The 23,982-nt window shown below is 39.2% G+C and overlaps 1 protein-coding gene across 5 annotated transcripts in view; it reads left to right on the forward strand.

The window, feature by feature from the left end:
• Positions 1 to 23,982, forward strand: part of LOC132793360 (palmitoyltransferase app) — a 68,271-nt gene that overhangs the window by 40,064 nt on the left and 4,225 nt on the right. For 3 of the 5 annotated variants that reach the window (XM_060803245.1, XM_060803244.1, XM_060803246.1), the window contains 8 exons: positions 8,128 to 9,514; positions 14,219 to 14,379; positions 14,912 to 15,096; positions 17,568 to 17,679; positions 17,749 to 17,903; positions 18,199 to 18,320; positions 18,393 to 18,612; positions 19,052 to 23,426. In XM_060803245.1, coding sequence (XP_060659228.1) covers positions 9,324 to 9,514; positions 14,219 to 14,379; positions 14,912 to 15,096; positions 17,568 to 17,679; positions 17,749 to 17,903; positions 18,199 to 18,320; positions 18,393 to 18,612; positions 19,052 to 20,275 — 2,370 coding nt within the window. In that variant the 5' untranslated portion in view covers positions 8,128 to 9,323 and the 3' untranslated portion in view covers positions 20,276 to 23,426. The remainder of the gene's footprint in view (positions 1 to 8,127; positions 9,515 to 14,218; positions 14,380 to 14,911; positions 15,097 to 17,567; positions 17,680 to 17,748; positions 17,904 to 18,198; positions 18,321 to 18,392; positions 18,613 to 19,051; positions 23,427 to 23,982) is intronic. The other 2 variants (XM_060803247.1, XM_060803249.1) reach the window with 2 other exon arrangements.

The raw sequence follows: 23,982 nt of genomic DNA on the forward strand, positions 1-23,982 counted from the left end.
TCTTCATTCATGTCGTTGATTTCGAGTCCTCTTTGATGATGCGCACATAAAAAAAAAAGACGCCAACAACAAACAACGCAATGTGGCAAAAGTCCCCGCAAATCCCAGTTTTTGCTGTTTACAATTCTTACGCTGCTTTTTTTGTGCTTGCGCTATTTATTTCTTTTTATTTTTTGCCTATTTTTGTGTGGCTGGCACAATAGATTTTTGAGTGTTGGCACTTTGTTTTACAATTTTATTGCGCAAATGTTCGAGCAAAAAGCAGCAGCATCAGCTTCAGTCCCAGCAACAACAACAAAAACCCATTGCCATAAAAAAGCGAGAAGGATTCTCCTAGCTCATGATGTTTTCTCTCTCTCCCTCGGTTTCCCTCCTAAATTTCCCATTCACTCGTTTTTTGCTGTGCGTGTTGACTGCGGCGCGTGCCGAAATTGGTTAAACGTGAGTGGCGCACTCTTGGCGCGTTTAGGCCAAAATGGGCGAACGTTATTGCCGTTAATCATGACCTGCCTTTTAGTTGCTGCTTTAATCAGGCAAATGGCCAGCAGGCAAAGTCGAACGCGAACACACACACATCGTTCGCTCGTTCGTTAGTGGCTTAAATTTAGTTTTGCTTGGCCAGCTATAATTCTGCAAGCAGCAAGCAAAAATATAAACTCAAAACTCAAACAAAGCCTGTCAGCGACAACAACAAGTTGCAGAACAAAAGACTGACGCTGGGTCCATTGTGGCAGTGAGTATGAATACACGAGTATGAGTGTGAGTGCGAGTATGAGTACCCACAAGCTGCACTCATACCCAACTGGCAAACAAACAAGCTAGCTGGCAGACAAACAAGCGTAGAAATCTGCATGCTAGCCGACGGTTGACAAATGGCGCTCTGCCTCTGCTGCTGCCTCCTCATAATGCCCCCGCTGGCCACCGCCTCCCCTCTTTCCGCTCTTCTGGCCTTTTATATGCGCCTTGTCTTGTCGCAGCGCTAACACATGTTTGTGTCAGTCTGCCATGCATCAGGGGCAGACGACACGATGCGACGCTGCGCTGCTCATAAAACTAAATTTCTAAACAATCTGCGTTTGGCAATCTTAGAGGAAGCGCAGTCGACGTCGCTGCTGCGCAACTTTATTGAAATGTTTGGCAGTTTTTCGTGTCGTGCTCAATTTGTGTCACACACACAAACACACACACACAAGCCCGACTATTACATAGCTTTGCAATTTTGATTTTTGCAATTTTGCCATTGCATAGTTTTTGGGGCTGAACGTTGCCATTGCCGTTGCCTTTGCCACTGCTGCAGTTGCATGTAAAACAAAGTTTTTGATTACAGCACCAATTTTGTCCCACATGCGACAAGCACACAAACATACACGCACACTCTCCTGTATATTGGAAATTCATTGATTTCTGATTGAAATTTAATTGAATCATAATTCAAAATTTGACCAAAAATCGAAAAAAACGAGGAGAGATATCGTGTGAAATTGAAAGTAAGGTCGAGCATTGAGGCATGAAAATGAATAGCAAATGGACGACGATGATCAAAACGATGCCAAAATCGATGATAAATAAAAGCTGTTAGAAGCAATAATCCAGAGTATAACGGCCAAAAACAAGTCGTTTGTAAAAAATCTCAAGACGTTTTTTGAGTGGGAAGGCGTGTTTCCATCCAAGAGACCGACCGACCAACAAAAAACATAAGATAAACAAATAGCCATCAGCTCGATACACATTTGCACATAATAGTTATTGAGCCACAGGCAATTGAGTGTGTGTGTTTGTGTGTGTGTGTGTGTGTGCGAATGTGAATGTGAATGGCAGCCGAATCTTTTGCGATTCGATTTAGTAAGTAAATCAAAAGTATGTTGGGGCGTTAGCAGCCGATTAAACAATATGAAATGTTATCTATTGTGCAAAAGGAAAACAGCTTTTAAGAGTGTTCAGTGTAGCGAGTATAACAAAGCACAAACATATGTGTTTGCTTATCTTATGTAATGTCAAAGCAAACAGCGCAGGTTAATGGCATTTGCTTGGTATCTTCTATTATATTTATTGAGATTGAGGAGCATTTATTTGTATTTATGTTCATATTTACTTACTGCAGCAGTTAGGCAAGTCTTAAGAGAGACATTTAGAAAATAAATTGAAATACTAATGGAATCCATTGCTATATAGACAATTAAACAAATAAAGTGCTTAGAATGTATTCAACAAAGCTTTTTTTATTTAGTTTAATAACTTTTACCAAATAAAGAAACGTTTAGGCTGAAGAAAATAACTTAAAACACACATATATAATCTCTCGCTATTTAATTTTAAATCTATTGAAGTCTTAGTCTAAGTCTAATACATTATAATATCTGTACTAATCACGATATTTATTCCAAGTCAAAGTCTTGTGAAAACTGCAATTAAAAGGCAACTTTAGTTTATGCTTTTTTCGAAACTCCACATCTCTTAATTGCTTTAGTTTTTCCGACAATAAAGCAAACAGCAGCAAGCATCATAAAACTATTAATTGATCAAGTTATCTGTGAATCAATTAATGGAATCTCAACAAACTTTTTGCCATACAACCACATAATCCATATTAGTTTTTTCGCCTGGCTCTTAATTGGTTTGTGAAAGATAGATTCTCAGTTTGTTTGGCTTGCATTAATTCAAAGCATTTCTGGTGAATTCCATTTGTGTTTCGAGTCTGTCAGATGGAAAACCACAAAATAATTTCACTCTCTCGAAGCACAAAACGTTGACAGTGTGGCAGCTAAATTAACGGTGGCTATGATAAGAAACTGGACCACAATTATGCAAAGTTGGCAGAAACAACGGAAAGCAAACGGCAAATGGCATTTAATTTAGTGCGCTTCAATGGGCATCATTTGTGGACATCATGGAGATTTCCAAATAGAAATCCGAGGCAAGCCAAAAGCGAGCTCAACTTAGTTCTTCTTACTCTCCCTTGCAAGCACACAAAAAACAACAGTTCATCAGCAGAAATAGTTGAATAGTTTTTCGAGTACACAGCAAATGAAACAAAATGAAACTGAAATCGAAGCGATGCGATGCGATGCGACGGCAAATGGACAAACAAAAGTTGGCATCAGCTGCCAAATGGACAGGAATTTAGAAATTAAAGCAAAACAATGTGCAAAGATTAACAACAGATACCAGCAAACACACACAGTCTACACACACACACTCACATATAGTAACATTCACTCTCGAACGCGACACAAACAATGTATAAAATTCGCTATTTTACGACGCTGGCAGCTTTAGTTTTCCTTTTCTTTATACCCTCGCGGATTATCGAGGTGGAGCGTGATGAGAATCTTTGTTTTGCTTGTAATAATATTCGGAAAAATGTGTGTTCCCTTAATTAAAATTAATTAAATTGCAAAAAATGATAATGAAAATGGGTGCAAACTTTATACTCTGTATAAATTCAGTAAGAAAAAGTTTAGCTCACTTTGATCTGTATTGAAAAGCACAAAGAAGTGTGTATTGTCATTTACCATAGTTATTTTAAAGGTTGTTATATATAATAGATTGTAAGATATATTATGGTAAAAACGAAAGAGAGCTTGGCGATACATAAGTTTACTAATGTCTTGTAGTAATAATCCAACTATAAAATAAGCATAGGAAATAATAAGTATACGTAAAAGAAATAGCAAAATTAATTGAAAACAAAATTGACCTAAGCAACTAGTTAGACGCAGCATTCAAAGTATTCAATTTTAAAATAAAAAAACAATAAAGACAAGTTTTTTGTAGGGTATGCTTTAGTTCATCAGTCTCGCTTGTCGTTTCTTTTGTTTGCTTCTATTGGACGAACAGAGGAATAAAATGTGCGACAAAACGTGAAACAAACGCTGATGGCGACGACGATGATGACCATGGCAATACCGAGGAAATTGTCGGCGACGTCGGCAACGATTACAACGACAACAACAAAGAGCAAAAATGAAATCTAAGGATATGTGTGTAGAGAGTGTATGGTATGTGAGTGTTGTGTTACATTAACGGAATTGAACGCCATGTTGTCGGATGCGAGGAAATGTTCGTTTCAACAAAATTGTTGCAAATATGTTTTCATATTTTAGCATTTCTCAGATTTTAGTTGTAGCTTTCGCTTTTGTAACGCTTTTTTTTGTTGCAACATTTGTGTGTGCAGAGTTTAGCATGAGATCAAAAAGTTGAAAGGGCACAAAGAGAGAAAGAGGGAGAGAGAGGAGAGCGAATACTATACGTGTAGCTACTCAAAGTAAATTAATCATGATCACGCGAAAGGCATATTAGCTTTTTTATGTTATGGGTATTTTTCAAATAGAATTCGATTGGCATTAGAATTAGTCAAGCAGTAAAGGTCGAGTTCAGGTTGAGCTGGCAGCTTAATAATTTATTGTAAACAATATAAAATGTGACTAAAGAAGAAAGCTCTTTATTGACTATCAAAAGCAACAGAAACTTCTATTACTTAACTTAAAACTGTATTTTCTTTTTCAATAAATGAGATAAAATAATATGTGGTTTTTAAAAGTTTGCTATAATTTTGTTATATTTGTATTTTCTTTTATTTATATTATAAAATTTGTATATTATATTTATTTGAATAAGCATACTCGCTAATAGATAACTTTTATATTTTTAAACAGGGATCAGAAATTGTAAAGGAAATTTAACATATTTTTTTCTTTAATTAAATTAAATTTCTAATTTTTTTGGTTTTTTATTAAATTAATAAAATGAAAATGAATTACGAAATGTAGCATACTTCTTAGCTTATCGGTACTCAAAAAACATGAATGATAACTTTAGGCTTTAAATAATGAAACGTATAAAAACGAACCAAAAATATTTGTATGCCAAACTGTAATTTTTGATAATCAATGATGTACTATAATCTATAAGCGCCCATAAATTGTGACTTGTTGGCAATTTAAGCTGTGCAAAAAAGCCAAGTGCTTAAGCAGCATTTACAATCAAAATCCTCAAGTCAATTCACATTGAGTGCGTAACTTGATGCTTAGTCGATTGCTCGATATCATTGTCCGCACCATGGTTACAGCTGTTTGTGTGTTGTTGCTGTTGCCGTTGATTACCACAACTCCTGGGCACAACTATGCATACATATTGTGCTGTTACATGTGGCAAGTCCAGAGAGAGAATCTCTCTGGTAACACTTAACAGCGACAACAACTTGAACTGCCTCGCACTTCGCACAAACACACCCAGAGAGAGAGAGAGAGAGAGAGAGAGAGAGAGAGAGAGAGAGAGACTGGTGCACTATTCATTTGCAGGCCATACACCTACATCTACATTTAAATGTGGGTGTTTATGTTTAAGTGTATGTGTGCGTCTGTGTGTTTGTTTGTTTAATAAGTGGGGGCGGTGGTAAATGGGCATGAGGCGTGTTGCGTAAATGAATGAGCCCAGTCGAGCAGCGCCACAGCAAAGCAGAGACTGAGCCTGAGTTGGACGCGTGGCAGCGAGTGCACTCACAGTGAGTGCGAGTGTGAGTGTGAGTATGAGTGTGCCCGCCTGAATGTTAAGTGTACTCGCCATGCATGCGTATGAGTAACGGTTACCGATGCGAGGCGAAGCGATGCCGGCCAGCAAGCGGAGTGTTGTAAAGGGGAGCCATAGAAGGGACTAGAGAGAAGTAGGAGCAGAGAGAGTAGAAGAGGTGGAAACTGTAGTGCCATTGCGGCACACGCGACTCTGGACAGCATCAAGTGCACGCTCTATGTGTGTGTGGTATTCAAGTATTTGATGTATTGCAAAATACGTATACGCAACCGCAGCCGCAATTACAATGTCAGCTTCCCTTCAAGAGGAAGTGGAACTAATGTTTCTCTCCCTCTCTCTCTCTCTTTGTACTTATGTCTGTTTTGTTGTAATTTAATAATGCAAACATGTGCGCCGCTGTTGTCTTTGTTTTATTACATTAATAAACATTAAATTGGCATATTGTTTGCATATGTGACCTACACACAGAGAGACGACACAGACGCAGGCACAACTATGCCGTGTCCTCTCTTTGCCTTTCTTTCGCTATTGAATTGCCGTAAGTGGCCATTTATTTGCATATTTGCGTTGAGCGACGCGACGCGGCGCCAAGCCGAGCCGAGCCGCGCTTTGCCAAGTGCCACTTCAACCTTGCCAGCATCTCGTCCCTTGCCACTGGCGTTTGCTGCCGCTGTCGCTGCTGCTGCTGTTGTTTTATTGTTATTATTTTGCCACACATTTCGATGGGTTTTGTTGTTACGGCCACTTTCTGTCATTCTGTGCAATTTATGAGTTTATCGAGCATTGCGCACTAGACAAAACTCTCACTTCAATTGTGCAATCAGATTGTGTTGTGTATGTTGTGTGTGCCTCTAATTGGCACTTCTCTTATGGATTGCATTTAATGTTGTATCAGTAGTTGGTTCATTGTTGTTATTATTTTTGTATTTAATTGTTAATTGTTTATGCAGTTGGAATGCTGGAGGAGGAGTTGTCAACGACTTAATTGCAGCTCAATTTGCATAAACTTTGCGTGACAGCTTCCCAAGCAACTACTTAATGGACGACATGCGCCTAATTAACGTAGTTTACCCATGGAAGAATCCTCTACTTTCCTCTCTCCCCATTCTTCGTGTTGTTGTTTAGTTTGTTTTGCGTGTGTGTGTTGAATCTGTGGGTGTGTGAGTACGCTGGTTTATGGCATTCGTACGCTGCGTCTGTTTGCCTTAAGATAACATTGGGGTAGAGCGTGCAAGAGCCGAGCGGTGCACGGTGCGTATGCTTAACTTTATTAGTGCAAAATATCTATGGGCGGATGCAGCGAATAAGCGCATTAAACGAGTACCCGTAGTGTATGGGTATTTGCATGGATTGCGGTGCCGTGTTGTTGTTGTTGTCAACGTAATGCTCTTAATTTATGGACTCCCTGATTATGCCAATGTTTCACTCTTTGCTTAGGCAGATAAGCAAGGATGGAAGCTACAACTCATGGATATCATTAAAGTATCATTCCTTGATTTATTAACATTGTGTATGCTCTATTTACATTTTCGTTTAAATAAATTGTGTTGAATTAGCATAAAAAACTTGTACAAAAAGAAAAAATGTTTTCAACTTTATTCTGAGGAATTCTATGTTTAGTCTTATGAGAAATTAAGTAAACAACTGGTTCTATTTAATTATATCTTATACGGTTAACAAACTCAATTGATATTTAAAGTGCGCATTAGAGATGCGTCATTTAAAATTATGCAGAACTTGTCAAATAATTTTGAATTATAAAACGTTTGACAAACAGGTTTAAAAATGATATTGAAAAATTGAAAATAATATTTCTTTTATGCCAAATAATACTTGTTTGATCAATTGACATAGTAAGATGTGATTTTTGGGATTGCTGCCAAAAAATACGTCACAAAATTCTATATCTAAACCAAGACAAATTAACTTTTCGTTCTTATTTACAATTAGTTAGTTAATCATATTTTGATTTTGGGAATTTAATAATAAATCATTCTTAGTAGCTTTAAGATATTCAAAGACTTTGTGTATTAAAAGACAGTTACTGTGAATTCGGAGCCCTTCGTTATAATCCCAAACTTTCAAGCAATCCCTTCTTATAAAAATGCTTTGCTTCAAAAGACTTTCCGTTCTTTTTTTCAAATTTTAATTTCGTTAATTAATGACCCGTTGTAGAGTTTATTTTATAAATCTACTTTGTGCGCCGCGCACAAAAGTCAGAAGCCAGAAGTTTACCTGCCATTATGAGTATTAATTAAACGGCACTGTCAATAACAGTTGGTTAGCATGAATAATTGCAGCGCAACTCACTTAAATTGCCCATTCATACATTCATGCTGAGCATAAAAAGGGGAAAGCAAATGGGGAGAAGGGAATTCAAATATAAAAGAAACATTAAAGAATCGTTTGCTCCCGCTCGCCTTTCCCCTTTCCTCTCTCCTCACTTGCCGCGTTCTTTGTGTGCGCGCCAACTGGAATTCTTTTTGGCACTTTAGCAAAAGTTCTTAATCAAAACAACTTAATGATTATATTTTTTGCTTTCACCCGCTCTGTCTAATGCCCACGAACGTTCTGCTCTCTCTCTTTCATTCATTGCAGGAAACGCAGCTGTCTGGTCCAATACTGAGGCAATTTTAACAACTCTTCGTGGCACACAAATCCTTGGACTCCGGCGCCAGGCGAACTCGCGAGCGCGAATAATTGAATCATAAAAGACAGACGAAGACGACAAGGAAGAAGGACGACGGAGCGAGCAAGCAAATCGTAGCCAACTTCGGTGGCAGGAAATGTTAACAAAGCCAAGCAAATAATTGTTGTAGGAGCCAAAAGGAAGCGGGAACGGGAAAGAGGAAAGCAGAAAGTAGAAAGGGAGCAGACAGGAAGGAGGTAGGAGCTGAGAAATGACAGCCGCGCTGCTTTAATTAAAGCTGCTGCGCGGAGGAGGCGCGTGGAGCTGGCAAAGAACAACAACAATACCAAGAAAAGAAAGAAAAAAGAAACCGAAACGCATAAAAAGGAAAAAGGAAATTGAAACGCAATGTGGCTGATGCCGCTCTGGACTGTGGACAACAGAACAAAGTGGACGAAATTGCTTTTGGAACTGAACGAGCAGCGTTTACCGGACAGCGGCGCGCGGCAGACCGTGGGACATACATCATTTTGATTACATTTTACCTTTTTTTAACGACTGACACGCAACTCAAAAATTAGCCAAACAACCAAAAAAAACAAGAAACAAGCCCCCAAAACGAGATCAAGTTAGAAGAGTTGTAGTGCGAACGATTCCCTGCGGAATTTCACGCATGAAATAACAGAAGCAGGCAGCGCACTCAGTTTTTGCATGCTGTTGCTGCTGGAAGAAGGAGAAGGAGCCAACGCCCATCAACAGCTACACATGAACACGCCGCTGTGACAGGACGAGAGCACACGAGGAGGAGCAGACACCGGCACAATTTCGTCAACTGCAGCGAGCGAGCAGTGTCAGCTTCAGGCCATCAACGCAGCACCTCATCTCACCAGTTCATCCCTCCACTACAATTGCTAGACCAGCAGCTGCTACAGTTACAGTTGCAGTTGCTCTCGTCATCTGCTGTTGTCACTGGGCGAGCGCGGGCGAAGAGTTAAGACCATAAGCATACTAACTAACCCCCCTCAACAGCAATCATCATCCTGAAAACCCAAACCCACAATCCCTTTACTGTCACCAGCAACTCGCTACCAACTAACAAACAGCAGGAGCGCCGCATCCGCAACCGGAGACGGAGCCAGAGCCAGAGCCATAGAAGCATATCCCAATGAATCTGCTGTGCTGTTGTTGTTGCAGTAATATGGCACCGAACCAGCGCGTCACACGCAAATGGGAACTGTTTGCCGGACGCAATAAATTCTACTGCGATGGATTGCTAATGTCCGCACCGCACACGGGTGTCTTCTACTTGACGTGCATCCTGATTACTGGCACCAGTGCCCTCTTCTTTGCCTTCGAGTGAGTATTGCAGCCACACACACTAACACACAATCTGCTACAGTTTCGTGTTGTGTTTGGTCGAGTTTTCTCTGTCTGTCTCTGCTTCTCATTTGGCCTCAGTGCGGTTGCATTGTTTGCAAAATGAATACGTTGCTAATTAAGCATTTGCAGCATAGCTTACCAGCCACGCCCCCATTTGAACTGTAACGCCCTTATGGTCTACTCGGTTTCCAATTACGCCCACATTAATGGTCACTCACCAGACGACTACGACGACGAGTCAACGTATCCAATGGCATGTAATTATTGCTGCTACTCCTGCTGCTGCTGCTGATTTTGCTGTGCAACGTAGCGTATGCGTAATGCTTGGCCAAGCAAAGGATGTGCTTTCCGTTCGTTCGTTCGTTCATTCCCTACCCCAACTTTGCATGTTTTTCGGCTTGGTTTCTCTGTGGTTTATTCTTATCCTTTTAAGCTGCCAAGCCACGAGATGGATAGATTGCGAAAATAGTTGCAGCTTTTGATTTGTCAATTTATCGCTTGACTTTAAATGGTCAGGGCCAGAGATTGTCGAGACATTTGAGATGCTTAAGCTTGAGCAGCAACAGGCGCAACGAATTGTCAGCATGTCGCAAATCTTTGACTCTTGACAACCAATTGGCCTTGTTGACTTTTCTTATTTGAAATAAAATTGCATTTTCGATCGAACTTTAAATTACGAACGTGTGTTAATTAACTTACTCAATGTTTGATTTATTATGTTAATGAAACAAAGAGATTGTGAGTGTTAGTTGCTTTGTGTTGCCTTCAGAAGATATTACTCGCATCCTGTCAGCTTGAACTTAATTAGTCTGCAAAGCGACTAATTTAATTTGTATGACTAATTTAATGAGAAGTTGCCATGGCAAACAACGACCATTTAACTTAATCCTAAGCTTTAATCTCCACACAGAGAGTTAAATCTAATTAAAATTCCATGGCATGCAATAGAAAATGAATTTTAATTAAGGAAATAATTTGCACACAAAAAATGAAATATCTTTGCGGCGAATGTGGGCGTTAACGAATTTCTAGTCTCGTTACTAAGCAAACAAATAAAATGCAAATACCACAAATGTTTAACTTTCGATTGCAATGTATATGCTGTTCAACCTGGCGTATACGCAATGGGCATTGGCAAATAACGTACACGTCACGTAGCACAAATACAAATAGAGCAAAAGCCGTTAGCAAAACGTTCACATCTGCTAACAACTATATACGTATATGTATTTATTTAGGTGTGTGAGTGAGTATGTGTAAAGGATGCATAATGATGCGTTTTCTTTTTTTTTTTTTTGTGTACGACCTGTTCGTACGATTAGAAAAAATTATGCTCAACATTTTCTGCACGAATCGTTTTCAACACGCCGCCAACAAAATTGCATGTGTGGCTCACATACAAACTTGAAAATAAAGCGAAAAATAAAAGGAATTGCAATTCTCGACTCGTTTTTGTTGTTGTTCGTGCTCGTGTTGTTGCTTCTCCTGCCTGTTGTTATTCTGGTTGCCGCCTTAAACTTGCTATCCAAATTTATGCGCTGCCGAAAAGCCAGCTCGACGACTACGGTAACTGCAATGTCGGCTGCACGACACCATTTCCACCATACCACGTGCCTATTAAAACTACTCTTCAAAAGGGGCATTTTCGTTTGTTGCAAATCAACTTTAAAGTTTTCAATTGAAGTGTTGTGTCCATAGCATTTTTACTAACTGATTAAATGCAAACAAATTACCATATTTATTATTCGAATTAAAAGTAGGTTTTGCTTCTGTTGGCACGTGTTTGCAGAAATGATATTAAGAATTTTCTAGTGAGAATTAATCCTTTTGTATTTAATAAAAAATATTATATATATATTATGTCATAGAACCACCAAAGTTCTTCAATATTTTTCTAACATATATGGTGCTCGATTTGTTCTAGTTTCTTATTTTTCATAATGAGAACAGTCGTTTATACTTTCAAAAACAATTCGCCCTGAAAGTAGAAAATTTAATAAATTAATTGTTGTCTAGAAATTCTACGCAGAAACAGTATTGGTTTTAAAATGTTTATTCTAAAACTAATAGTACTGTTTTCAGCTGAATCTACTTCTACATTTTTATTTGCAATGCTGTGTAGTATTGAATTAAATATTAAATTTGTGGGTCGCTTTAAAAGTCTTTTAGTTTTAAAAATAATACAAATATTCATGCATTTTGAGCTAGTGCGTTGAAAGTCTTTTAATTCAAAAATAATAATATTAATAATAATATATTAATATTCATGCATTTTTTTAAATTCTAAGTTTCTTAGAAATGTACTTGTAATATCAACTTTTAATGCAACAATCGACTGCAACTAAATACATTTTACATATTTGCTAGTACAATGTCTATAATAAAATTACAGGTTAACTACAAGTCGATCACTTGCAAAGTCACGTGCTCGCTTGTTTTGCTGGGAATCTATTTTCATTGCTTGCCTTATATTAGGGCATAGTGAGGCAGAGGTAAGCGGGGCAGTCAAGGCGAGTCGAGTCAGGTGAGGCAGCGAAAAGGGGACGGAAACCTATGGGCATTTCAATATCTCCTATGCTTTTAAGTGCAGATGCAGTTGCAGTTGCAGTTGGGAGAGGTGGGCACACATACGAAGGCAGCTTCCGTTTTGCAGCGCCAGAACTGCGCCGTAGGCTATGGCCAAATTGTATTCCGCTGTCTCGCGCTCGCTTGCGCGCTGTGGCAAATGCAAATCGCTAAAAAGGTAGCAGACACACACACACACACACACAATAGCAATGCGCTGGCTTCCTTTTCATGTGGCATTGTCAGCGATTTGCCAGCTGAATGCTAGGAAAACATTTTTTGAATGCTTTTTCCTCCATTTGAAAAGAGATGAAGCAAGAGAGGGAGACGGAAAGGCGAAAGCATTGTCATGACAAATGTATTTAACTATTTTCGCTTTCGTTTAGTTTGTGTTTTCTTTTTCTGCATTCAACTGGCCCCAAAATGCAGCTGGCAATTCAAAGCTGAGCTCTAGGGCTTGTCACACATTATTTTCATTATGCTCAGGTCGTCCCTTGTGTCCTGTCAACGCGCAACTGTGCATGTCCTGGTTGTGAATATGCTTCCACCGCCGCTTCCACTGCTGCTGCTTCTGATTCTGCTGCTCTGCTATTCACAAATCGTTTGGCACGCACATCGCAACACATTACAACAGATAGAGCGAGAGAGTCAAAAGGGGCCGAAGGGGAGAGTTAACAATGCTGGCCAGCTTCATTGTACCCGATTACCCAATGTAGACCTGGGCCAATCCCCGATCTCAATCCCCAATCCTCAATTCCGTTGGGTGCTTACACACATGCTGCGTGCCGCAGCATTCTACTTTTGTTTGGCGCCTGGTCGACGCTCAATGCAATTCCCTTGTTGCACATTTGTGCGGGCGAACGCATTTTTTGGGGCATTGCCAAAAGCTCCAGCCAACGCAAGGCAAACCAAACTTAACTAAACGAATCCATGTTACGAGAGTCATGTCCTTTAAGTGGCAATACCACTTTAACTCGAAGTCTTTTATGCCTTAAATGCTGTCACCTCTCAAATAGTTCTTATCCATTTGCCACTCTTCAACGAAATTGCTTTTGCCATGCCAAAGTGAAGTGAAGTACGTGACGAAAATTTACTCCTTAAGGCAAATAATGTTCAAATGAAGTTCATCCATTACAATTTAAAATGTGATAAAATAAAATAATTAAGTGAGTTAGGAAGAGAAGTTAACTTAATTCCAAATTTATTCATTTGAGACTTTCATTACCAATTGTTCAAACCTTTCCTGTAAATTTATAAATGCCTCGTTAATAATCATTAAATAAATTAGATTAATTTGTACATGCATTTTATTGTATGTTATTTTGTATAATAATAATAATAATATCTAATACTTAGATTTATAGGAATTTTAAGAAACTTTTTCAGCCTTGAGGGCCAATGACAACATAATTTATTGTACTGCTGAATAACACTCATAAAAGTGCAACAACAGAAAACTGTCGCATTTATTATTAAAATATTATTAATGTAGAGCAGCTTTGTGACCAATTTTGCATTTTTGTGGTTACACAATAAATGTAAATTTCAAATTTTAATCGAAAATAATTGCATTACTAAAATATATGCAAAATTCAACAAGTGCCAGTGGTTAACCAAATGAATAATTGTTTTTGTTTATTCATATAATAAAGGAATGTGTCAAACTAGGAATTTGTAAAGTTTGTAATGCTCTCTTTAAACACGACTAGTCATAAAAAAAGTATTTGCTTATTAGGTTTTCTTTTCAACACCATTTGCAATTAACTTACAGAAATAATAAAAACATTTTTAAATTTTCTGATTCATAGTAAATTATTAAAAACTTTCATTCGAACTGTATATAACATAATGAATAACATATATATAAAAAATACAAAGTAATTTGCTTAGAGTTCTAAGAAACATAATTCAATTATATTAATTAATGTTCTCCAAAGTCAATGATAATTTTGATGACCTTAAATTCGGGAAATATTTGACACGAAGTTATTTATATACCAACTTGATAACTTTGTTGTATATTACATCTTGATATTATGCCTGACCCCAATATATTGCCCGCCGTATGCCGGTTATTTGTGTACTTTAAGTTTCATTATTTCGTTCATTTTGCAGCTGCCCATTTTTGGCGACGCGCATTAATCCGGTGATTCCCATCGTTGGAGCCGTGCTGTACTTCTTCACGATGAGCTCCTTGCTGCGCACAACCTTCACGGATCCCGGCGTCATACCGCGTGCCTCCAATGATGAGGCTGCCTATATTGAAAAGCAAATTGGTGAGTCGACATGCAGCGTGTCCACTCTTTAGAGTGGAAAGTGCGCAAGGTCGTTTGCCTGTTGAATGGCATACAAACACAGACGCTGATAAATAAATGAATATATCTGTATATGTATAAAGTACATTTATATATATATATATATATGTTATATATGTATTTGTTTTCACTTCATTAAGTTGGCGAGTGTCTGTGTCTGTGTGTGTGTTGTGGGCGCACATAAAAAGTAATGAGCATGGCCTGACATAGAAAGCTGTATGGAAATCATCAAAGGCGAACGCTGCGTTGCCTTTACCCTAATGAGTTGCTGCCGCCGCAGTTGTTGTTGCTGTTGCTGCTGCTGCTGTTGGAAAATATTTAAAATGAGAAAACTTTTGCTCTTTCCCTTTACTTGCATGTCAACAACGACTTTGTCGGTGCGGCTGTCGTTGCTGTTGCTGTTGCCCGTTGCTGTGTTGCCATTGCTGATGCTGCATTTCCGGCGCCAACGCCGCACATCCGGTTCCGTTTTGTACCCTGTACATGACTGCAGAAGTGCCAAACTCACTGAACAGCCCCACATACCGACCGCCACCGCGCACCAAGGAGGTCCTTGTCAAGGGGCAAACGGTCAAGCTGAAGTATTGCTTCACCTGCAAAATCTTTCGACCACCGCGCGCCTCACACTGCAGCCTCTGCGACAATTGCGTGGATCGCTTTGATCACCACTGTCCCTGGGTAAGTAATACCTTTCTATCTCTCTTTCTAACATTGTTTTAGCATTACATTTGCCTCTCTCTCTCTCTCTCTCGCTCTTGCTTGTGCCCTGACATTGAGCTGCCAGAGCCGCAAATGTGGGCCACAGCAAAAAACAACTTTCGCCCTCCGGCCATGGCGCTCGCTAGCGCTGTTGTTGCTGTCGGTGACTTTAACCCAATTTCTGCAGCAACCGCTGAGGTTGCTAATTTTTTAGCAAAAATAATTTCCGAGCACGATGCTGCCGCTGCTGCTGCTGCTGTTGCTGCACACTGCGACGCGTTTCGGGATGGCAAGCAAAAAGGCTACACGGCCACAGAGACAAACAAAAACCCACCCAGCAGATTCGCATTCACATTCAACCACGCACCCCGTCGACAACTACCCAATTTTAGTTTTTTTCATTATACCCTTTAGCAATTAAAGGGCGCTAGGCGGGCAGTAAGCACTTGAAGCTATGCTTTGCCACAAGTGAAATAAATCAGTGTTAGTATGAAAGTAATAAATTATAGGGTATTAACTAGTGCAGCTGCTCCGAGTGTTTACTTAGCTCAAGCTGTGCTTGCCCCGCAAGCTTCTAAAAGATGCAACAAGATGTGGCAAGTTGCGGACCAAGCAAAACAAGCCAGTGCAACGAAAGCATGCACACACAAACGCACACTTAAGTAGCCACACACTCATTGCATTATGAGAGTGTATATGTGTATGTGTGTGCTTGTATGTAGGGTATGCACAGACCTTAGTGGCATCAAGTGCAACGAGCTTTTGCAGGCAGCCTACTCACACACTATCGATATCATGATATCTTTACGAGATATCAATTTGGATTATTTATTATTAAGGATTATAAATTATTAAGCTAATAAATAACCAGTCAGAAAATGATTATTTTATTTCATAAATTAGTTAACTGAAAGAGACTTCAGCAGTCAAGTGGATCTTTTTTAATTGCCTTTTCACATAGTTTTTGCTCTTACTGCAGCGTATTTATATTTTTTTAACCGGAAGCTAGCTGCGCAAACAGAATGATAATGGCAATTAATTCCTACTTGACTAAAAAATAATCATAGAATATTTATAGTTGTTTTTTATCGGAAATTGTGGTTAAATATTGTATTATTTTGCCAAACCCAACCACGTAATTATTTTTAAACTTACTTTATCAACAAATATAATAAGAACAGCTCTCCAATCTGTTACAATATGAAAAAATCGTATATTGTATTTGATTTGCAAATATTACGTATACGTTTATTACTCAAATGACTACGAAAATATGACGTATACGTAGTTTATTATAGTGAACAAAAATAAATCACGTATACGTATTTTATGGCACGCAACATAAATATATCAACGCATACGTATTTTATTATATATGTACGATAAGAATGACTAAACATATTTTTATCTCTGTTTCACATACCCAAATCTCTTTCCATAACTATTTAGTTGTATTTTGCGAGGTATGTCACACGTCAACCCATGTAAAAATAAAGTTGAAATACAAGCTCTTATCAAATATTCAAGCGCATATTTGCCATGATGAGTGAAGTCCTTTGCATTCATTGCACTTCAAAGTGAATAAAATGCACTTCAGAGTAAAATTCAAATAATACGCAAAAATAACTCGAAAAAAAAACTAAATAAAGTTTTAAATGTTAATAAAGAAAAATGCCAGTTGATGTAGTCGACAATGAAATGCTAACTGAGCAATCAAATTAAGTACTGTGAAATATTTCAAATGTTTAATAAACTTTAAGAGAATGTTAGAAATGTTAATTAACTTTCGTAGGCTTAAGTCAAGACGTAAACTAACAAATATTTATGGAAACTATGCAACTTGTCATACACAGAGTATTTCCCAGTCGGTCAGCTTCGAATCAAAGCGCAGTACGAGCATTTTTACTTGTTGTCACCACTTTAGTAGACGCCACTCCCCCGCAATTCGCGTCTGTCCCTTTGCCCGACTAAAGAGTGGGTTTTGAATTTTTCATTTGGCATAGCTTGGCGAAAGCATTTCGCGTAGAGAGCGCAGGGGAGAGAGCGACCCGCCGCGTCGGCTTAATTATGAGCTGCTGGAAACTGCTGTCAGCCTGAAGGTCGCCCCTCTTTCGCCTGCCTGCTGCCACCCACTGGCGCTCAGTTCGCTTAAAGCGCGCTCGCATCGTGGACTAAAATTGAGGCATTTTGTTGTAGTTGCCGTCGTTGGTTGGTTGTGCTGCACGGCGCGTAATTTCATTTTGGGGCGCCAATTATATGGCATGGCCCATTAGGACGTTGCCTGGTCCACAGCAGGCCATGAAAGGGCAATTAACCTTATTGTGTATACGTAATGAGCATTATGCAGATTTTCGGAACAACCTTTTCATTGAAATTTTCTGTCGCCAACACAAAATGAAAAGAAAAAAAACAAGAATGTAATAAATGTATCGTTTCATTTCTCGTTGCAGGTGGGAAATTGCGTGGGCAAGCGAAATTATCGGTTCTTTTATTTGTTTCTAGTCTCACTGGCATTTTTAGCCGTATTTATATTCTCGTGCTCTGTGACGCATTTAGTTTTATGTGAGTACACTTTCAATATTTGGTTGATGATCAAATTATCAATTATCGTCGTATTATCATTTATTGCAGTGATGAAAACCGAACAGGAGGTCTTCGAAGTAATAAAGAAGGCGCCATTTACTGTGATTGTTGTGTTCATTTGTTTCTTTTCGATCTGGTCGGTGATCGGGTTGGCTGGATTCCATACATACCTGACGACCAGCGACCAGACAACGAATGAGGATGTGAGTAAAGCTTTTAAATTTCAAATTTGGTCTGCTGTCTGTCCGTCCGTGTGTATTAATGTCGATTAATTCTTAAGTCTGGCAGCCAACTTGTTAAAACTGGCAACAACTTTGTGTTTTTATTATAGTAAGTAAATGTTTTATTATCAGCCTTAAATAGTGACTATATGCTATAGGAAGCATCCTTTAAAATATAAAGACTTTATTTGTGTTGCCAGTGTATTCAGCCTGCGGCTTGCCGTAGCTCACTTCGCATTCGTTGCGCCCTTTAACCACTGCACATTTACATTTACAGCTCAAAGGATCGTTCTCGTCGAAGGGCGGGCCACGCACCCAGAATCCCTATTCCCGAGGCAACATTTGCCTGAACTGTTGCCACATATTGTGCGGTCCCATGACGCCCTCGCTGATCGACAGGTAAGCTGAGATGGCAGCAACTGTAAACGACTGAGCGACCACAATAAGTAACACAATTTTGTTCGGATGCAGACGCGGCATTGCCACGGACGAGTACATACAGCAGATGCATCATTCCAGCCCGCGGCATGCACTGAGCGATGTCATCAGCGCCTCGCAAATGGTGACCACAGCACAGCCGATGCTGGGCGGTGGCATGGGCGTCATTGGTGGCATCAGTGGAGCGGGCGGTGGCGTTAACATTGGGGGCGCTGGCGTCGGTGGCGAGCTGAAGCCGCGCTTCTACGATGAGGTAAGCGATTACAACGCTGACAGCGTAATATATCCGAGCACCTTCTCTCTCTCTCTCACTCAAGCTCCATAATCCATAATCAACCAAATCAATGAAATCTAAATGTCTCGGCACAATTTGCTTGCTTTCAACAAAAACCAAAAAAATACAAATTGAACTCTGTAAATCTCTCTCTCTCTCTATCTAAACTATCTAACTATCTATCGTACAATGAACTTTAAGTATATAATGCACCTGATTTTTGACGCTCTGTTCTTTCTACCTTCTTCTTTTTTTGGTTTTTGGTCAAATATTCTTCTGTTTTGGTAACAAACTTGTTAAAACTCACCACACGAACAACAACAATCAAAAACAACCACCACGCAACAAATTCACATCAAATTCATCTCTATAAATATATATATATATACAAAAATATATATACACTGAACGTAATCAGTCGAATCCCTCCTCCTCGACATTGGAGAGCAACGGTGTGGCCGCTGCAACAACCGGAGCAGCCAATGGCCACGGACATGGCCATGGGCATGGTCACGGGAACGGCTTCGACCGACCACCCAGCTATGATACGCTCCAGAACGGTAAGTCCAAGTCGCGCCGGCAGCAGCATCAGCGCTGCTCGCTGCAAACACTGTTGCCAGCCAGTGCACAGCAACAGTTCAAAGCCAACAAACACAAACAACTCAAACACCCAACACAACAACACCATCAACAACAATCGCAACAAGTGCAACTGCAACCGCATCACAAGCAACAACTGATGGCCGCCGAGCTGCAGTTGCATCTGCAACAAGAGGCGCTAGCCAGTGGCATGGCAACGCCGCCATCGCTGCAACGTTCGCCGGCAACATCGTCGTATCGGCTGAACCTGAAGCGCTCGCTGCATTTGCCACTGACGCCGTCGTACGACCCACGCAACTCGCCGCTGCCGCTTCTGCATCATCATGTGCACTCGCAGCAGACCACGGCCATTGGCAGCGTCTCGGCAGCAGCGGCGGCAGCTGCCGCCCAACTCGCCGCCGCTGCAGGTGGCGGAGTGAGCGGAGTCGGTGGTGGCTCCTCATCGTCGGCGACAACGGCGCCCACATCGGCCTCAATGGCCACAGCGCCGCCGGCGCTAGCACCGCGTCGCCCCTCGACGTTGCAGTTGCAGGGCAGCGCAGCGATCTCGGGCAGCCAGAGCACCGTGACGACCATACAGACGTCGGCCCCACAGCCACCGGCACCGACGGACTTCAAATACTATTCCCCGCAACGCAGCACCGACTCGAATCTGATGCGTAACTATCCATTCCCCAAGTCGGCGCGTGGCATGCGTCGGCAGTCGACGCAATCGGTGGACTCACAGAAGGTCAACATTGCCGGCTATCATCCGTTGCCCATGCGCACGCGGTACAAGCATCAGGAGGTGATGTTTGAGCTGAAGTCACCGACGAACCGGTTGACTATTCGAGAGTGTGATTTTGGCGGTGGCGGCGAACCCTGCGACGACGATCAGTCGATCAAGGACAGCCAGATCTTTCGTGTTAGTAAACGAAATCTTTATATGAATCATCGGTCGCCGTGGAAGGAGCGCGATCGGTACTCCAATCTCTATGAGTACTCTTTCAACATCGATCTCAATTCGATTATCGAGGATGCCGCGGGCAGTGATTCGTCCTAGTACGCAGCTCGCAAACCGCAACAAGCATTCGTCTTCAACACTGCCACCAGCACCACCACCACCACCACCATCATCATTTCGATCATCATCAGCATCGCCATCGAAACCATTTACATCATCGGCTGTTGCGTAGTCTCAGTCATTGATTGGTTGTTAAACAATAAAACGGCGCTCGATTCGTCGATGTCGATGTCGATTCTCCGGCGGAAACTTGGCGCAATGCCTTCGATTCCTAATGCTGCTCGATGGAAATTTATTTCGCAAATTTCGTCTGATAATGATATACGTATAAAAATAACAACAAGACAAAATAGTTGTACAACTTCACAATTGGCTTCCGTGTGTCGCGCTTTTTTATAATTAGGCTAGCTAATTAATTAATTGTAGTGCATTTTATATTTGTATTATTTCTTGAATTTGTGCACGCGTAGTTGCAGCAGAAAGAGTCGCGTTTGCCTTATGATTTGTGATCCAAAATTGTTGAAATACCCCCCGCCCCGCTCTTCCTAACTAGTACGTGTAGCTTCCCCTTTGTAAATTTTATAAAAACTTGGTTCATACAAACTTTTGCGTTTATTTAGCACCCTAAATCATAGGCCAGAAGGAACCACGCTGTCGCACCGCCTACTGCCAACACGAGAGCGGAGCGTCAGTGTGACCAAGTATTTTTCAGTTGTCGCAGCAACTAATCGAAACACCTACACACACACACTCACAAACACTTGTGTATAACCCAAAGTCTATATACATACAATATATATAAATGTTGAAAGTCCATATCCCGACGCCGCCACCTCCAATAGCGAATAGACCAAAACCAAAACCAAATCCACACTAAAGTAAAGTAAACCTAAAGCTAACAGAAAATTACAGCTTCGACATGTCGAAGATAAAATACTCTTGCAGACAGGGGATTATTAAAAATAAGAAAGCTAAGCCCACAAATTAGCTTACTCCGTTCAAAAAACAGTGAGTTTTTATACAATTACGAAAGGAATTGAGGATCACGATTAAATCGTAAACAATCTTACTTCAAAATTGCAGCCTTCTAACTCTTACCGCTCATATAAGACGTTTAGAATTTCCCAGTCTTATTGCAAAATGAAATTTGGGAAAAAAACTTACTTCGTTGCAAAATCAATAATATTTAAGAAAAAAAACCGCTGAACACGATCAAATTTCGAAAACAACCTCAATTAAAAATTCAGCCTCCTAGCTCTTTCAATTTGAGCTTTGAGAAATCAATCAGTCAGTCAAGCACGCAGTTTTTTATAAGTATATAATAGAATGCTATAAAGGAAGCCAATCCGATCCATTCTAATTTATTATACATTTGCTTACTATACAACTTTACAATGAGTTGAAATGAACAATAAAAACTAGGGAAGTTGCCACAAGACTGGCTTAGCTATATTGATACTTATATATGTGTGTTTATCTAAAGAGGTTTATCATCGATTTCTTCAACTTGACTCCAATCTAATGACAAAATCCTCTGCAAGGGTATTAAGAAGAGAGCAAATCCATTGCCACGACCTTTGCATGTTGAGCTTGGTTCGTAATGAATTGAGACTTTTAATTTGTGTTGAATAACGAGTATTTAGCCCTTGATTTTGCCCGCAGTCACTTGTGCAATTTAGTTGAAAATTTAATTTTTAAGGTTTCAAAAAAATGAAAATGAAGAAAAAATGTAAACACACAGCGACAGACAGACAGTTACACACATTTATGAAGTTAGCAAACAATAAATTGAATAGCCAAACAACTGCCATTTATCGACAACAAAACCAGAGAAAAAGTCAAAGAAAAAAACATTTTGTTTAACGTACTTTCATTTCGTCTTTTTACGAATCGAAAAATATAAATTCAATAAGAATTTGATATCAATTTTAATAGATATGTAATTTTAAAAGAAACCAAAACAAAACAACAAAGTCTAGTCTTACTAACTAAACAGATGCATTGGCATTGTAATGCAAACAAAAATATTGGATATTTATTAGGTATCAAATTGCCAAGTGACTGCAAATATGTCAAAAAATAAGAAAATACATAAATAAATATGTTAAAACTGAGAGACAAATATTTATACATAAACAAATATATAAACTAGTTGTAAATGTTAACAAAAAAAAAACGAAAAACAAAAAAATAGAGCTAATCCTCGATACTGAAGAGAACGCATTGGATTTTAAGTGAAATGATAATTACTTAATTTAGAACAATAAGTCGGCTTACTGTAAAACGGCACATTGACAGCATTAGCTTGTGCCCAGTCTTAAAGGCTATCAATGTTAACCATAAACAATATATATATACACATATATATTAATGAAAATGATATATATATATAAAGATTATATATTATATATACATAAATGAGTTCCTTTTAGCAATGGAAAAGTTATGAAATGAATGCATACGTATTGAATAATAAACTGAAGACACTTACACATTCACACACAGACAAACAGACACACATACATATAAATAATTATACCTAAATGTTGGGCAATAAATGTACGCTATAAAGCATATTGAAATGTTAACGAATTAAATTGGAAATCAAGTAACGAATTGTATACACTAAGAGAGATAACTAGAGTTAATTCCTACACACGCATCATATGTACACACTGAGAATTGAGATATACAATTATGTACACACTGACACTGAAGTGATGATCTCGTGTGTACACACTGAAACGATTCTACTATCTCACACACACACACCCATACACACGTGCACACAGCGGCAGTCGAATTTGGACGCCATTTTGTAAAAGTTGTGCGCTTTTTCTAGTTCGCTGTCAATCGCCGCCTTGTTTGAGTTCCAGTTGCGTGATATCATTTCATATCACATGAATTGAAAAGTCAAGCAAATAAACACACCTTCCTTTTACACACACACACACACATACACACTCGCGCACACACTAATGCCAAACTCTTTTCTATATCTTTCAATTTAACTTGACTATGGAACAACCCAAACAAACGAAAAAAAAAACCAAATACCATAAAAAATTTGTGTCTTGTAATTTATCTAAAAACCAAAACCAAAAAAAACTAACGCAATTGAGTGAAAGCTTTCGTGGGCCGCTTAAAACTAGAGTAAAACCTAACAAAATGCGTTATATGGCTCAATTGGGTGAGTTGCCTCAAGTAAAAAAAACACACATAAAGTAATAAACATTAAACGTTTTTGTTGTTGTACACGTAATGTAATGGTAAAATAAAATTAAAATAATTAACGCTTACCTTAATTTCATGAGCAGAGATTGTACTCCAAGTACTACCACAGTATTTTGATGCGGAATATTCTTTAAATCAGAATTCCCCCTGTACATTCAATCTCGATATCATTTCCAAGCTACCTTTTGTTGCTTAAACTTTAGTTCCTAAAAAAATGTTAGTAAAAAATCCAAAACAGTTTATTATTTGCTTAAATACAAAACAATTCAACAACCACTCAGCCATCTATATATAAATATCAAGTATACGAACACTCAAAACATATTTAAACATCATGTTACATTTTTGGCAATGTTTTTTACTATCAGTTTATTTATGCATTGGCAAATTAAAATTTTAATACCTATTAGTAAATTGAAAACTATTTAAGCATGTGTTCCAATTGACACCACATTCATTAGGCTTACAAAAAAAATGTAATTCATTTTAGAGACCAAAAAAAAATAGAAGAA

The sequence above is a fragment of the Drosophila nasuta genome, chromosome 3 (genome assembly GCF_023558535.2).
Source record: "Drosophila nasuta strain 15112-1781.00 chromosome 3, ASM2355853v1, whole genome shotgun sequence".
Lineage (NCBI taxonomy): Eukaryota > Metazoa > Arthropoda > Insecta > Diptera > Drosophilidae > Drosophila > Drosophila nasuta.